Genomic DNA, 15168 nt, shown 5'->3' on the forward strand with positions numbered 1-15168 from the left:
GCGGCCACCGTAGTGGGCGGGGTTTGTCGCTGACGTCACTGCCAGAAATTTAGGCCGCGGCTTCTGGTTCTGCTAGGCCGCGGCGCTCCGTTCGCTCCGCGGGTGGCGGTTGTGCCCCGGAGGGGATCTCCGGGTCGTCCGGATACCCTGGGGAGGTTACCTCTCTCGCGCCGCTCCGTGTGCCGGCTATCGCGGCCGGGTGGCTGGATCGCGGCTCACGCCGCCGCTCTGCCTCCGCCTCTCCGCCTTCTCCCCGTGTGCCGATGTCTCTCAGCGGGACCTCCGGGCTCCCCCTGGGGCTTCACGGGGGCCCTCTCCGATCAGGGGACCTCGCGGCCCTCGCGACCGGAAGTCCGGGCCCCGGTCTCAGATGTCTCCCAGGCCGCGGCACCCCGGGGGACCCTGGGTGCGTCTCCTGTCGCGGTCAGCGATCCGGTGAGTCCCTCCGCTGGTTAGTTGCGTTTCGGTGTGTCCTGGGCCCCGTGTCCTCTCTCTCCTCCCGCCCGTGTCCCGATTTGGGGGCTCCGCGTGTCGCGTTGCGGGGTCTCCCGGGGGCTTCCCGGGTGTCTTTGGGGTGTGGGGGGCTTCTGCCTCGCAAGCCAGGGAGATGTTCGTCCCCGGCAGCTGCTTTTGTAGGGCACCAGAGGGTCCCGGTGGCTCTGGGAGGCTGTGTTCGCAGGAGCTCTGTAGAACACGTCCTGCTCCCTCTGTGTCTTGGGCGGAAGTCCTCTCAAATGATTCTTGATCTTAATACATAAAATTTGTCTTCTCATCAGAGATCCTCTATAAAGTTGACCTTCTGAAATGGGTTGTGGGCCGGTACCTAATAGTTTATCATGGAAGTAGACATTATCCAATAGCATTTGATCATTAAACTTGTGACTTGGTTTGCTTTTGTGTGTGAACATGTAACTATTCCTATGCATTTCTGTCAACATCGGGTATCTGTTTTGCAACCTCCCTTTTAGTCAAAGTTGAGATTCTTCACTTTTAATTTTTTCTCTTCTGACAAGGCAGTACTTTTTAAACTTAATATTTCATCAAGTATAATGCTATTAGAGACTTATTTTCACTTAGTTCACTCATCAGGCAGTGAGATGGCAATAAAAGGGAATGGCTCCTTTGAGACATTAATGCTTTGGAATAAATGATGTGCTAGAACAGAAATTTAATTAATTTACAGAGTATATTGATAGTCCCCTGTTACTGTGCTGTATATTTTTAATCTTCTTTAACATCTGTAGTAAAGTGTTTCAAAACCCCTGCAGTTGAGCAACTAATAGATAATTAAGTAATAAGGGAAGAGGTTTCCAGAGGGAAAGAGAATCTTTTAACGAGTGCTGTCATAATAGGAATAAAGTACTGTTCACATGATTTATCGAGAAGAAAATATCTAATTCTATTATGTTTTAAACTAGAAGCTGTATCTTTGCGATATTTGGAGAACGTATTCTTACAGGGTTTTATGAGCAGAAGAATAATCTACACACAGTGAATATTTTATACTTTTAGCAAACCGTACTGAAAATAAAAAGTATAGGGAACATAAGTTACACGTATATTATGCAGGTATTAGTATATCACAAGCTGGTAAAGAATGCCTCCATTTTAACTACTGTACTTGTTTTAATCGGATGATACTACAGTTTTTTTTTTATTCTTGAAGTGTTTTGTTACCTTCTAAAAGCTTTCAGCAGTTTGCAATGTATAATTAATTAAGTAGCAGATCTGGCCTGCATATTATTAGAATGTCCAACTCTTAGACGTTGCTGGTGTTCAGTGCCACAAAGAAATACCTCTTCACATAGATAGATGCTAGATAGGCGGCGTGTAAAAACTAGGCAAGATGAAATGTAGGGCTATTGCCCAGAGCAGCTAATCAAATCACTTCCTTTATGATTTCCTTTCCACTATGAAGAATTGAGGTTACAAGAGCCAGCAGCGCCACTTTTTTAAAAATCTCAGTCCCTTTGTGTTTATAACGTTTCAAAAAGTATAGAACCATTTGTTCCAAAAAGTAGCAGAAAGTGGCAGATCTGGCCTTCATATTGCAGCGTCCGAGGAGGAAGTCCTCAGCCGAAGGGACAGCAAGGTAGAGAATTAACTTTGTCCCAGAGCTCTACTGTTTCCTCCTGATGGATGGTTAGGAACCCAACCTCGTTACTAATTGGGGGAGATCACATTAGCAACCTAGGTTACCTTAAAGGGGTTGTCCCGCGCCGAAACGGGTTTTTTTTTTTCAACAGCCCCCCCGTTCGGCGCGAGACAACCCCGATGCAGGGGTTAAAAAAGAAAACCGGACAGTGCTTACCTGAATCCCCGCGCTCCGGTGACTTCTTACTTACCTGGTGAAGATGGCCGCCGGGATCTTCTCCCTCGGTGGACCGCAGGGTTTCTGTGCGGTCCATTGCCGATTCCAGCCTCCTGATTGGCTGGAATCGGCACGTGACGGGGCGGAGCTATCAGGAGCCGCTCTCCGGCACGAGCGGCCCCATTCAGAAGAGAAGAAGACCGGACTGCGCAAGCGCGTCTGATCGGGCGATTAGACGCTGAAAATTAGACGGCACCATGGAGACGGGGACGCTAGCAACGGAACAGGTAAGTGAATAACTTCTGATAACTTCTGTATGGCTCATAATTAATGCACAATGTACATTACAAAGTGCATTAATATGGCCATACAGAAGTGTATAGACCCACTTGCTTTCGCAGGACAACCCCTTTAAGTTCCTGTTTGTCATCTTCATGCCAACATTCCTAATCAGCGGTGGCTCTCTTCCCTGGAAATAAGAGTAGTCCACACACCGAAAGTACTTTTTAAACAAGAACCAGGAACGTTTGGTCTTGCTCGTTTACTTGAACTAACTTTTGAAATAACAGATGATTAACTTGCATGCAAATAAATTGTAATCCATCAATTGGTTGGTATTAGTGAGTCTACACTCCTCGCCTACTTTTCACTCATCCAGCTCGGGTCTCTCAAGGTGTAATGTATCCACAGACCTAATCAGGCAGTTACTCACTCTTTCTCGCTTGCTAGGCTGTTTGTTGCAGACTAGGTACATGCAGTTCCTGCGCTTGCACACCCATGCATACTCGACGTGTCCTGCGCTCCAGAACTTCCTTATATGGAGGTGCACTCTGGAAGGAGTAGCAGGCAGGCCACCTCTCCTCCATCTCCATTCTTGTCAACTCCACTCTCTTCCGTGTCCAAACCACTACACACTTCTTCACTCTTTCAGCACTAAACACTGACTCCCACCCACAGTGACATCAGATTGAATGGAGCAGTGGTTGCACATAGAGCGGTTCCGTGCATGCACATCTCCTCCTCACTGTAGGGGGTGTGCAGTGAGTTTCCATTGAAGAGTAGAGGGGAATACGGGGTCAGTGGGGGTAAAACTCCCACTAATGAGATTCCTCACCTATCCTATTGATAGGAGAGAAAAGTTTATTGTAGTACAATCTATTTAACTAATTCATAGAGCTGAATGGCTTTCTTTTCTCTTTTGCCTTTTTACTTTATGATCTGTTGCTAAAGTGATAGCTTTTATTGGCTTATTACTTTGAAAATGCAAACCTTCATGATCCACCTGGTCAGGCATATGAGACCTCACAAAGTACTTTGAAAGTGTTCATTTATCTGGCCAATAAAAGGTATTACTCCCATTACAAGCAAATAGATTGGAGTATTCATAATACTAGTAGAGATCTATAGTCTGGTTTCCTTTCCCCTTAAGTGTGCCTCTAATCTCTTGTCATTTATTATTTTTTGTCCTAATTTTAGCTATTTTTCTGTTAATGCTTCAAGATCTACTACTGATATATTTTTGAAAATTGTAATTGTTTCTTTTTTTTTTTTGACTAGCAAAAGCAGATGAAGTGTTACGAGCAAAGGAAAAGAGTGAGGAAGATGCCAGAAAGCGTAAGGAAGAAGGTAGGTGTCAGTAACTGACCTTCTCAAGGCCGAGCCGTAATCTATGCTAACCCTATCAATTCTTGGTAGTTTTTGCAGACTTATAGTTTTCAAGCCTACAATGTAAGTAGTATGTGCCTTATGCAATAGATTTGTTCCTGTTGGCCTTCAATCTGGCTGCACTTTGGGGGAAAAAAGTCTCTATGACTACTGTGATCAACAAAATGTACTGTACAGATCCTTCAATTTATTTAAATCCATATCTTATAAGATTTCATACACATGTCAGTCTGAGGCCCTCATTGGAGTGAATAAATACCAGAGGAGATGTATTGCTTATTCACAGTGTGCATAAAAACTATCATGTGTACATATCTGCCTTACAATTATGCCTTTTGTTTGTATTTTTTTTTTGACCCACCAGTTGCTCTTAAAACGCACTGCAATACTTCTGTATCACAGTGGATTATTTTTTCTTACTGTACATTACAAGCCGTTAGGCCTTTGACTACCATGGTGGTTATACAGGGATCTTGCTTCCTTTGTTAACTACTTGGATCACACATGTCAAACTTAAGGCCCACGGGCCGAACCTGGCCCATCCCATCGTTTTATGTGGCCTGCTGTCCGTGCAGCAACGTAACAGGCATTCTACTCACCCAGCCAACAGCCCTGGACCGGCGACTGAGCAGAGTTTGTGACTGCTGACCTATCTCCTTCCCCGCGCAGTGTCTGCGTGCACTGTTCCGTATACAAGGCAGATGCCAAGGGGAGAGATCAGCGGTCACAGACTCGGCAGCCGCTGCCACCGTCGATCCACAGCTGCAGGCTGGGTGAGTAGAATGCCTGTAGGGATGCTGCCTTCTCAGAGGCCGATAGAGGGGACTCCTATTACTATTCGGGCCAATACAGGGGACACTATACTACTAGAGCCACTATGGGGGATAACTATTATTACTGGGGCCACCAATATAAGGGACACTTACTATTGTGGCCACTATGAGGGTCATTATTACTACTGGGGCCATTATTGGTGGTCACTTTCACTACTGGGGCTACTATGAGAGATCCTATTACTAATGGGGAAACTATTATCACTGGTGCCACCAATATAAGGATCACTATTACTATACAGTCTTACAATTACAATCAGCCCTTGTGGCCCTCAGTGAAAATGAGTTTGACACCCCTGACTTAGATGTCATGGTCACTATTGACCTAATTGGAGTTATCTCCAAACTTGGCTGTTAATTCTGGGTTCCTGCTGTATAATACAGCTGGTACCCTCCAGTGATGGCTTGGGCACAGCATCTCAAAAACGACCTTTTCACAGTGCTGTAATAATATCGCACAGGGCAGGAAGGAATAAAGCAGTCTAATCTTGAGCCTACAAACGTACATGCATGTCTACTTCAATCATGATGAATAACCATTCAGTGGTTGCCGAGTCTTGGTCACCCTATTGATCCACTGTCACCATTTTCGTCTATAAAGTATAGCTTCTTTTAACTGGCAAATAGTTATGCCAGTGTCTGTCCAGTGAAGTTTTTGATGACCTCTTCTTCGTGAACCACTGACAAATCCCAGCATAAGATTAGTCTCCAAGCCAATTGCTCGTATGATATGTCCAAAATAAGATAGCTTTTGTTTTGAAATCTTCGCGTCTAGGGACATTTTTGACTTGACAAGATCTAGTACTTCCTTGTTAGTGATTCTCACTGTCCATGGGATCCAAAGATCTATTTCACTGGGGAGAGGCAAATAAACCGCTTTCTATCGGCCCCTTTTACTAACACAGTTTAGAAATGAGAAGTGAAAACAGTAAACAGCAGGAATAACAAAAGGAGGTTAGGTAGGTCTTGTGGGCGGATTTTAATTGCTTTTTTTTGTTTTAATTGGACTTTGCCTTTAAGTTGCATTTTGTTTCATTTGTTACCCACACTTTATACAACATCAAAGTCCTGAGTTTCATATCACAAATGTAATAATCTATTAGCTGCTTTTCACATTAATAAATGAGGAATTCTTCGACGTATTAGATGGAACGTAGGCATTCTCAGTGTCTTTGTAGGCCGTATATTTCCACACTTTTATTTATCTCTGCTTTTGAGTTATTATTCATTGTAGAATAAAGCTAATGCTCGGAATCATCTTTAGAGGTTTTAGGATATTGGCGTTTAAACATTTTCTCATTGATCATTTAAAAGAAAATATATAACTTTTTCAGCGTAATGAAGAAAATTTAAATAATGTATGCAAAACGGATCTCACTTCAAACTACACTGGGCACTCATTTCATCTAAAGAATATCTTTCTTTCTCTTATGTTAATTTGCTAATTATGTTAGCCAGATATCTAGCTTAATGCATGAAATGAATTGCAGATGTAACCATGATTAATAGAGGTAAGACTGCAATGAAGTTTTCCCTTTGTTGGAGGATTTTTACATGTTGTCTCTCCATGGTTTAGTAGGTCAATAACTTTAATTCTGGGGAAACAAAACTTAACATATGTCTATTAATTTCTAATATTGATGTTCTTAATCTGTGATTAATATTCCTATTGGGCAGATTCTATATGTGGCTGTAATGGCCATAAAATAGAAGCTACTAAGGTTTACAGAGAATGAGGATTCACACAGGAATGTTGATCCATTTCTTACAAAAAGTATCTTTACTGTCTGGGTTCTTTTTTGTACAGAAGATCTACTACTATTACCAGAACCAAATTATTGGGAGGCAAAAGGAGCAATTGCGCTGGAGCCTCCACCACCCAAACTGCTCAAGTGATTCCAAAACAGCTCTTTATTTCCAGTAGAACATAGGTTCAGGCATGGCCATGGGACATATTTTCAATAGGAAGAAATTGCTAGTATTGGTATGCTCTATGGAACTTTTTGACGCATTAACTTTTAGTGATACATTACCAGCCAGCAAAGGACTTTTTTACAACTTCAAACATTATGATAATTAGTAAAAAAATTGCTGCACTTTGTTAGCCAATTAAAAAATAACACATTTGCTAAGTTGTTCCTTCTTTGCTAACCAGAAGAAAATAGGATTTCTTAGCTGGTTCTCTGATATAGCTATCTGCCCTGTATATCTATTGAACTTCAGCTAAACGTACCTAAAAAGTTCTAAGAAAAGATTCTCCATCATTGTTATTTAGTTCAAATGGCTTTTATTGAGACAGAGGAATCAAGACAGTGGTGACATTAATACATGAAAATGCGGCATGAAAAATTGTGATAACAGTAAAAGAGTGACATTGGAATCTCTTTATTTGCATTCAAGGGAGATTCCCCTATCAGTTGTTTTGAATTAAAGGGGTTGTCCTGCGCCGAAACGTTTGGTTTTTTTTTTGCATAGGTTCCCCGTTCAGCGCAGGACAAACCCAAGGGATGTGTTGAAATTTAAAAAAAAAAATTTTACTTACCCGAATCCCCTCTCTGCAACTTCTTCCTTTTTTTCCTCCAAGATGGCCGCTGGGATCTTCACCCACGATGCACCGCGGGTCTTCTCCCATGGTGCACCGTGGGCTCTGTGCGGTCCTTTGCCGATTCCAGCCTCCTAATTGGCTGGAATCGGCACACGTGACGGGGCGGAGCTACGCGATGATGCGCAGAAGGGGACGGAGCCAGAACGCCGCTCGTGCCCGGACCGACCAGAAGGGAGAAGACCCTTCTGCGCAAGCGCGTCTAATCGGGCGATTAGACGCTGAAATTAGATGGCACCATGGAGACGGGGACGCCAGCGCAGGGAAGGTGAGTATATAACTTCTGTATGGCACATATTTCATGCACGATGTATATTACAAAGTGCATGTATATGGCCATACAGAAGTGTTTAACTTAACTTGTCATCGCGGGACAACCCCTTTAAACAGGGGTACATCTAATCCTGAGAAAAAAAGGTAATCGTATAACTTGGGAGAGGGGAAGGAAGGCGACGGATAAGATAGGGGGGGTTGAGACACTAGATTGGCTGTTATGAGAACCACCCCTGGAGGTGTCAAATTTAGAAGAAATGTAGATAGTCTCGAGATAGACCAGAGTGGAGAGTAGCCACCAGCCCAATAGAGTGGGAGGGTTAGGGTGTGGGCCCTATGTTGAGAACGCCTCTGAAGGCAACCAATTCCCAAGTTTAGGGGATGACCTGAAGTCTAACCAAGGCTGCCACAACATGTAGAACCCCTCAATATCCATATCCTCTTCTGCTCTCATCTCTTCATACCACACAAAAGTATTGACCGCTTCTACCCATTGGATCACTAGATGTAGATAAACTGGATTTCCATAATCTGCGAATAATTTGCCCGACAGCCTGGATGAAAAACTTTAACAGACCCTTCTTTACACTAGCAATGGATCCTGGGTATATCGACAACAAGGCTATCTCAAATGTGAGAACGACAGATAGGCTGCATTTATCATTCTATAACCCCACGACATCCAACCAAAGGGCTGCCACTGGAGAGCATTCCCACCAAACATGAAACATATTACCCTTGCCCCTAGAGCATCTCCAGCACCAGGGAGAGGATTGAACAAACATTCTGTGTAAGCGTTTCGGGGGTTTGTACCAGCGTGACAGAATCTTAAAATTGAGCTCCTGAAGTCTGTAGAAAGATGTCCCCTTATGTGTTAATGTAAAAGCTTTCTGCCAGGACCCCCAGGGAAATGCCGTCCCAACCCCTCTTCCCATGCCTTCACGAACTTTGGAGGTCCGTCCCCAATCTTCCTGGACAGCAGCATTCTATATAAAAGTGAGATTAGATGATTGGGAGAGTCTGTGGCTGAGCTAATCTCGAAAGGGGTGAGTGTTTTAATTAAACCTGCCTCAGGTGTCAGGGAGTCCAATGATCCCCTCAGCTGAAAGTATTTCATCCAGGCTCCAGGAGGGGCACGGGTCTATGCAAAGAACTCCGCCAGAGGTCTCAACCCTGACGTGCCGACCATGTCTCTCAAGCGTACAAAAGAATTTGTGGGGGTGAATAGAAGTGACATGCTGTGTTTGAAAACTTTAAATTGGGGATTGGCCAACAAAGGAGTAAGAGGGCTAGGGATTAGAGATGAGCGAGTATACTCGCTAAAAGCAATTGCTCGAGCGAGCATTGCCCTTAGCGAGTACCTGCCTGCTCGAGACGAAAGGTTCGGGTGCCGGCAGTGGGCAGAGAGCTGCGGGGGAGAGCGGAACGGAGGGGAGATCTCTCTCTCCCTCTCTCCCCTCCGCTCCCTCCTGCTGACAGCCGCTACTCACCGCTCCCTCGCGCCAGCACCTGAACTTTTCATCTCGAGCGGGCAGGTACTCGATAAAGGCAATGCTCACTCGAGCAATTGCCTTTACCAAGTATACTCGCTCATCTCTACTAGGGGTATAAACCAATGAGCTCTTCGTGGCAAAGCCCGACCAAGCATCCATTAGTTGCGAGAGAAGGGGGGGACAAATTAGGCAAGTCCCTGGGATCCAAAACACCACCTGCTTCCCATCATTGTTATTTAATAGGGAGTGCAAGTTACTGAAACAGATACACCAGGAACACCAACAGGTCGTCTTTGACAGTTAATAGATCACCATAGGCTAATTATAAGCAGTTCTCTCTTATTTTAACTGTACCACTAAACAAAATGGCTAGCTCTCCTTGGGAAAAACGCAGAATCGATGGAAAAAACAGGTATATAACAATGTTCCAATTTGTCATCTCCACAGAGCTGTTTCTATACTGTTTTCTTCTTCCATTGCATTTCACTACCTGGTGATGTCTCTGCTCTATGCTGTCAATGCTGGTTTATCTACAAAAATTTCCACCACTTGTCGTCTTCACAGATTATTTGATTGTGAATATTTATTTCTTTGAAATGTTATTGTTCTGCTTGGTAAAATGATTTGCACTGTCACATTAGAGAAATGCCCCGGAGCCTTTTATTACTGGTTACTTCTAGTATTAAAAATATTAAATATTACAGTCCAGACCCAGTTAACTGTATTTATACAAGCAGCAGATATTCCATATTTACCTGGAAAATAATTGGGATGTTATAATCAATCTATTAACATCCTTTAAGAAAACTTGTGTTTCTACTCCATATGTCTCTGCAGTATTTTTCACTACGGTATAACTTACCAATGTTTTGTACACTTTGTTAAATTATTGTGTAATTATTCACAGGAGCAGAAAACAAAAATAAACGGGTGTTCCAGTTACAAAAAGTTGCTGTCAAATGAATGCTTATCAAGTGCTACTAAAGTTTGCATTGTGGTTCTGCTTTGGATTTTCTGTCTGCAGCTCCAAACACTATCACCTTCTGGCATTGCAGACATGTTTATTTACAGGTTGCCTCTGGATATGACTTGTAGGCATCCTAGAGCTATGGTTCAGACTTGCTAAGTAGGAGTGATCAGGGAAGACTTTTTTTCTCTTCAGCCCTTGGGATCAAATTACTGACCAGTGGTAGGGCAGTGCTTAGGGGGACATGCACAGGAAGGAAGTACAGAGTGGGGAATTGTGGAAAATGTAGTTTCAAGCTGCATATCGGAAGGCATGTAGCGGCCATCTTGGAAAATAGCGATGTGTGGAAATAGCAGAGATTGAGGACAGGATAAGAAGGTAATCGCTGTGTAATTTATACCCATAACCACGTATGCATAAGCATGGTGCAAACACCCTTCATATCTAGAATTTTTCAAAATTCTCATGACAACTGGGATACCCCTTTAAGCCTATCATAGCATGAAAAGTTGCCTATTGAAACAGAACTTTTAATTTATATAAGCAAGATAAAAACAAATGTCCAGTAATTCGTATATAAATGTTTGTCGTAAAGGGTATACAAAGATTAAATGGTCACCTACTCTGATGTCATTAACAAAAAGGCATATCAAATAGGTATATCAGGGTACGTGTAAACATGAAAATCAGGTAAAAAAAAAAACCCCGTTCAGTCTTTCTACTGTGGCCCGCTGTGGTTAACTACAGTATATGGAACATGGTTGGAGGCCTCGTCCTGATATGTAGGGCGGTCATCTTTGGGGTATTTCTAGGTCTAATATAAATATTATATTGTAAGCTGTGACAGGGTGAAACTGCCTCTACCTTCAGAATACCAAGTGTTGTTTGCCACTAACTCAATAGGTAGTCGGCCATGAGAAGGGTTAAGACTGAACCATTTTTCACTCAGATTTCATATGCAGATGTACCCTGATAACACATATATAGAAGTTGATGGAGGGCGGTCGAACACGCAAACCACCGCTCTATTTGTATGGGGAACCTTAGGTTCGCTGTGGGATCCAGCAGTCAGATATTTATTCCCTATCCTACAGATAGGGAATAATTTTTTTAACCCTTAAAGGGGTTGTCCCGCGCCGAAACGGGTTTTGTTTTTTTTTTTAAACCCCCCCCCCCCCCCCCCGTTTGGCGCGAGTTAAAAAAACAACCCGCACAGCGCTTACCTGAATCCCGGCGGTCCGGCGTCTTCATACTTACCTGCTGAAGATGGCCGCCGGGATCCTCTGTCTCCGTGGACCGCAGGGCTTCTGTGCGGTCCATTGCCGATTCCAGCCTCCTGATTGGCTGGAATCGGCACGTGACGGGGCGGAGCTACACGGAGCCGGCATTCTACACGAGCGGCCCCATAGAAGACTGCAGAAGACCCGGACTGCGCAAGCGCGGCTAATTTGGCCATCGGAGGGCGAAAATTAGTCGGCTCCATGGGAACGAGGACGCCAGCAACGGAGCAGGTAAGTATAAAACTTTTTATAACTTCTGTATGGCTCATAATTAATGCACAATGTACATTACAAAGTGCATTATTATGGCCATACAGAAGTGTATAGACCCACTTGCTGCCGCAGGACAACCCCTTTAAGTAAGAACAAGGGTATTTTGTCACCGACGTCATCATGCACATCCGCCGAGCCGAAGAATGAAGATCCGGCCGCGACGAGAGAAGATGACGCCGCCGCGAAGAGAAGAAACGGAGCGGATGGGAGGTAAGTTTATTCTCATTTATTTGTATTTTCAGCACTCATGTCCGCGGGGCAGGAGGGACCCGCTGCAGATTCTACATGTAGAATCCGTAGCGGGCCCGATTTTCCCCGTGGACATGAGGCCTTAGGGATTTTACCTGCGTGGTGGTTTTACTGCCCTTTTTATTTCCTTCAGTTTCCAAAATAATTTTTGCTGCGTTTTCTCCCTGAGACTATAGGTTTATTTTTGTATGTCTTTTTTCACTGACTTTTCCACCGTTTTTTAGTTTTATTAGGGCTAAAAAGCTAAAAAATATATTTTAATTTGGAGTTTATTTTTAAAATTAGTATATTTACGTTAAAATAAAGTATGGGAATGGGTTCCTCATTTTGTTTCGGACGTTTTGATATATAATTTGTATAGATTTGGATTACAGAGCACATATGGCGACGGGTTTTGTTGGCATTGGTGGTTGGTCATTAGCTTTTTTATGTATATATTTTTATTTTATTTTATTTTTTTTTTCACTTATTTTTGTAACTATTGTTTTACCATCTGTGTCCACCATGACGTCATATAAGACCTCTGAGGGACAGTCACATTCGTTTTTTTCCCACACTTTTCCACTGTTGCTGGGGCATCCATAGGAGCCTCAGTTACAGGGGAAACATCCTCCGGTAGTGACAATAGTCGTTAACAGAGCTGATCAAAGTCTGCTAGGACCCTGCAGCTCTTCTGTGACAGAGGGGACCTGGCGGTCACGTGATCATCGGGTCGCATAGTGGAAGTAATACTTCCACTTTCACTATTTAGTTTCAATCCCAGGGTGCTGTCTGAGATACCAAAAATGGCATTCAGACAGGACCCTGGTCTGAATCATAGCCTTGCATTAGTCAAACTGGGACCAAAGTTGCAAGTCTACTTTTGAAGAGGTTTCTGTTTACTTCTGCCATTTTAACCTGACAGATTAGCGTAGTTGGTTTTGCTATTCTGTTTGATTAAAATGCCAGAAATAAAAAAAACGGAGACCAAATCTTGCAGCTTTCAACTTCTTTTGAATTAATGCGAAGCTGTCATTCAGTTGAGAGTTCTATCTGAATGCCATTTAAAGCATTTCAGATTTAGGAACCCTGGGATAGAAACCATCACCGGTTTCATAATCCCAATGTGAACCTAGTCTAATACTTTCAGAACTGTGCCACATTGTTTTGCCTCACAGGTGTCCCACAGGAGAAAGGGGCCAGCCCTAGACTTCAATATATATGAAGTTAGGGATTTAAGAATAAGTCTAAAAATAAGACTGCAAGCCAGAGAAGCTCACAACATTTCTGTTGGTGTCCAAAAATGAGGCAAGACTTTCAAGTCACTCCATATAACTGATTTACAGTTTTCCTGGTGTACTCTGGCAGCTGCATCATGTTCCTTAATAAATGTGCACTTTCTTGCAAACCGTAACAGTAGCCTATTCTTGCACGTTCTCCGACTGCATATGGAGACTACAATGGGGAGTGGAAGCAATGCTGGACATATAGTGTTTCATAGGGTATACAAGAAATAGCAATGTACAATGCGTTTGGAAAGTCTTCAGACCCTTTCGCTCTTTTTTTACATTTTGTTATTTTATGGCCTTGTGCCTATTTAAAAAAAAAAAAGTTTTTTCCTATCATTCTGCACTCAATACCCCTTAATGACAAAGTGAAAACAGAAAGTTAGTATTTCATTATTAAAAATGTACAAAGATTTCTAACACTTTGCATTGACTCAGTGCAAAGTTGAAACATTTTTGGCAGCGATTACAGCCTTCAGTTTTCTTAGGTTTGATGCCACAAGGTTAGAACACCTGGATTTGAGGACTTTCTGCCATTCTTCTCTGCAGATCCTCTAAAGCACAGTCAGGTTGGATGGGGCTGTCTGTGGACTGCCATTTTCAGGTCTCTCCAGAGATGTTCGATTGGGTTCCAATCAGTACTATGGTTGGGCATTCAAGAACATTCACAGAATTATCCATAAGCCACTCCTGTGTGCTGCCACTACAATGCTTCACTGTAAGGATGGTATTGGAAAGGCGATGAGCAGTGCCTAGTTTCCTCCAGACATAACGCTTATAATTGAGGCCAAAAAGTTCAATCTTGGTTTCCTCAGTCCAGAAAATATTGTTTCTCACAGTCTGAGAATCCTTTAAGTGCTTTTTGGAAACCTCCAGGTGGGCTTTCATGTGTCTTTCACTGAGGAGAGGCTTCTTTCTGACCACTCTGCAATAAAGCCCAGATTGGTGGAGTGCCATAGTAATAGTTGATCTTCTGGAAGTTTCTTCCATCTCCACAAAGGATCTTTCGAGCTCAGCCAGAATGACCATTGGGTTTTTGGTTACCTCTCTTACCAAGACCCTTCTCCCTCCAATTAGTTTGGTGGGTCGGTTAGCACTAGGAAGAGCCCTGGTTGTTCCAAGCTGCATCAAATTAAAAGAATTATGGAGGCCACTATGGTCTCTGAGCTCTGCAGGCAGTTCTTTCCTCCTCATGGCTTGGTTTTGGTTTGTTCTGATATGCATTTTGAGCTGTGAGACCTTATAGACAGGTGTGTGTCTTTAAAAATTATGTCCAGTCGACTGAATTTACCACAAGTGGACTCCAATCAAAGTGTAGAAAAACCCTAAGAAGATCGAGCGAAATGCGATGCCTCCAGCGCTAAATTTCAAGTGTTGTACCAAAGGGTCTGAATACTTATGTCAATGCAAAATGTCTGTGTTTCATTTGTAAAAAATCTACAAAGATTTCTAATATCCTGTTTTCACTTTGTCATTATGAGGTATTGAAGACCGAATGACGGGGGAAATTTAGATTTTTTTTTTCTCGTTAATTTTCATGAGGAAACGGCATATTAAAATGTAAAAAAAAGTGAAGGGGTCGTCTGAAGACTTTCAAAATGCATGATAAATCATAGCCAATATGGGGAGTATATTGAAAACTATAGAATCTCTCATTTTTTTTACAGCAAGCAGACATTTTAATGCCACATTAAGGCGTTGAAGTTTAAGGTGCCAGACGTGTCTACTCGCTTCTAAGATACTTTGGTGGCAAAGGCCAGCTTCTTGCATTGGAGCTGACGTAAGAGGTTGATGTTTTGTTACCTGACACTAACACTCTGAGTTACTATCACTGACAACATGAGCTAGAGCTCCTGTATAGATAGATAGATGGATGAATAGTATAAGTAAATGAATATTTATAAATGCACATATTTCTTGACCTAAATATTCTAAACTACCTACTCTGTATTATAAG

The 15168-nt window shown here is 42.9% G+C and overlaps 1 protein-coding gene across 2 annotated transcripts in view; it reads left to right on the forward strand.

The window, feature by feature from the left end:
* RSRC1 (arginine and serine rich coiled-coil 1) overlaps positions 1-15168 on the forward strand; it is a 300880-nt gene that overhangs the window by 239149 nt on the left and 46563 nt on the right. For both annotated transcript variants that reach the window (XM_066600346.1, XM_066600354.1), the window contains exon 7: positions 3869-3937. In XM_066600346.1, the coding sequence (XP_066456443.1) occupies positions 3869-3937 (69 nt within the window). The remainder of the gene's footprint in view (positions 1-3868; positions 3938-15168) is intronic.

This window comes from Eleutherodactylus coqui, chromosome 1, assembly GCF_035609145.1.
Source record: "Eleutherodactylus coqui strain aEleCoq1 chromosome 1, aEleCoq1.hap1, whole genome shotgun sequence".
NCBI classification, from domain to species: Eukaryota; Metazoa; Chordata; class Amphibia; order Anura; family Eleutherodactylidae; genus Eleutherodactylus; species Eleutherodactylus coqui.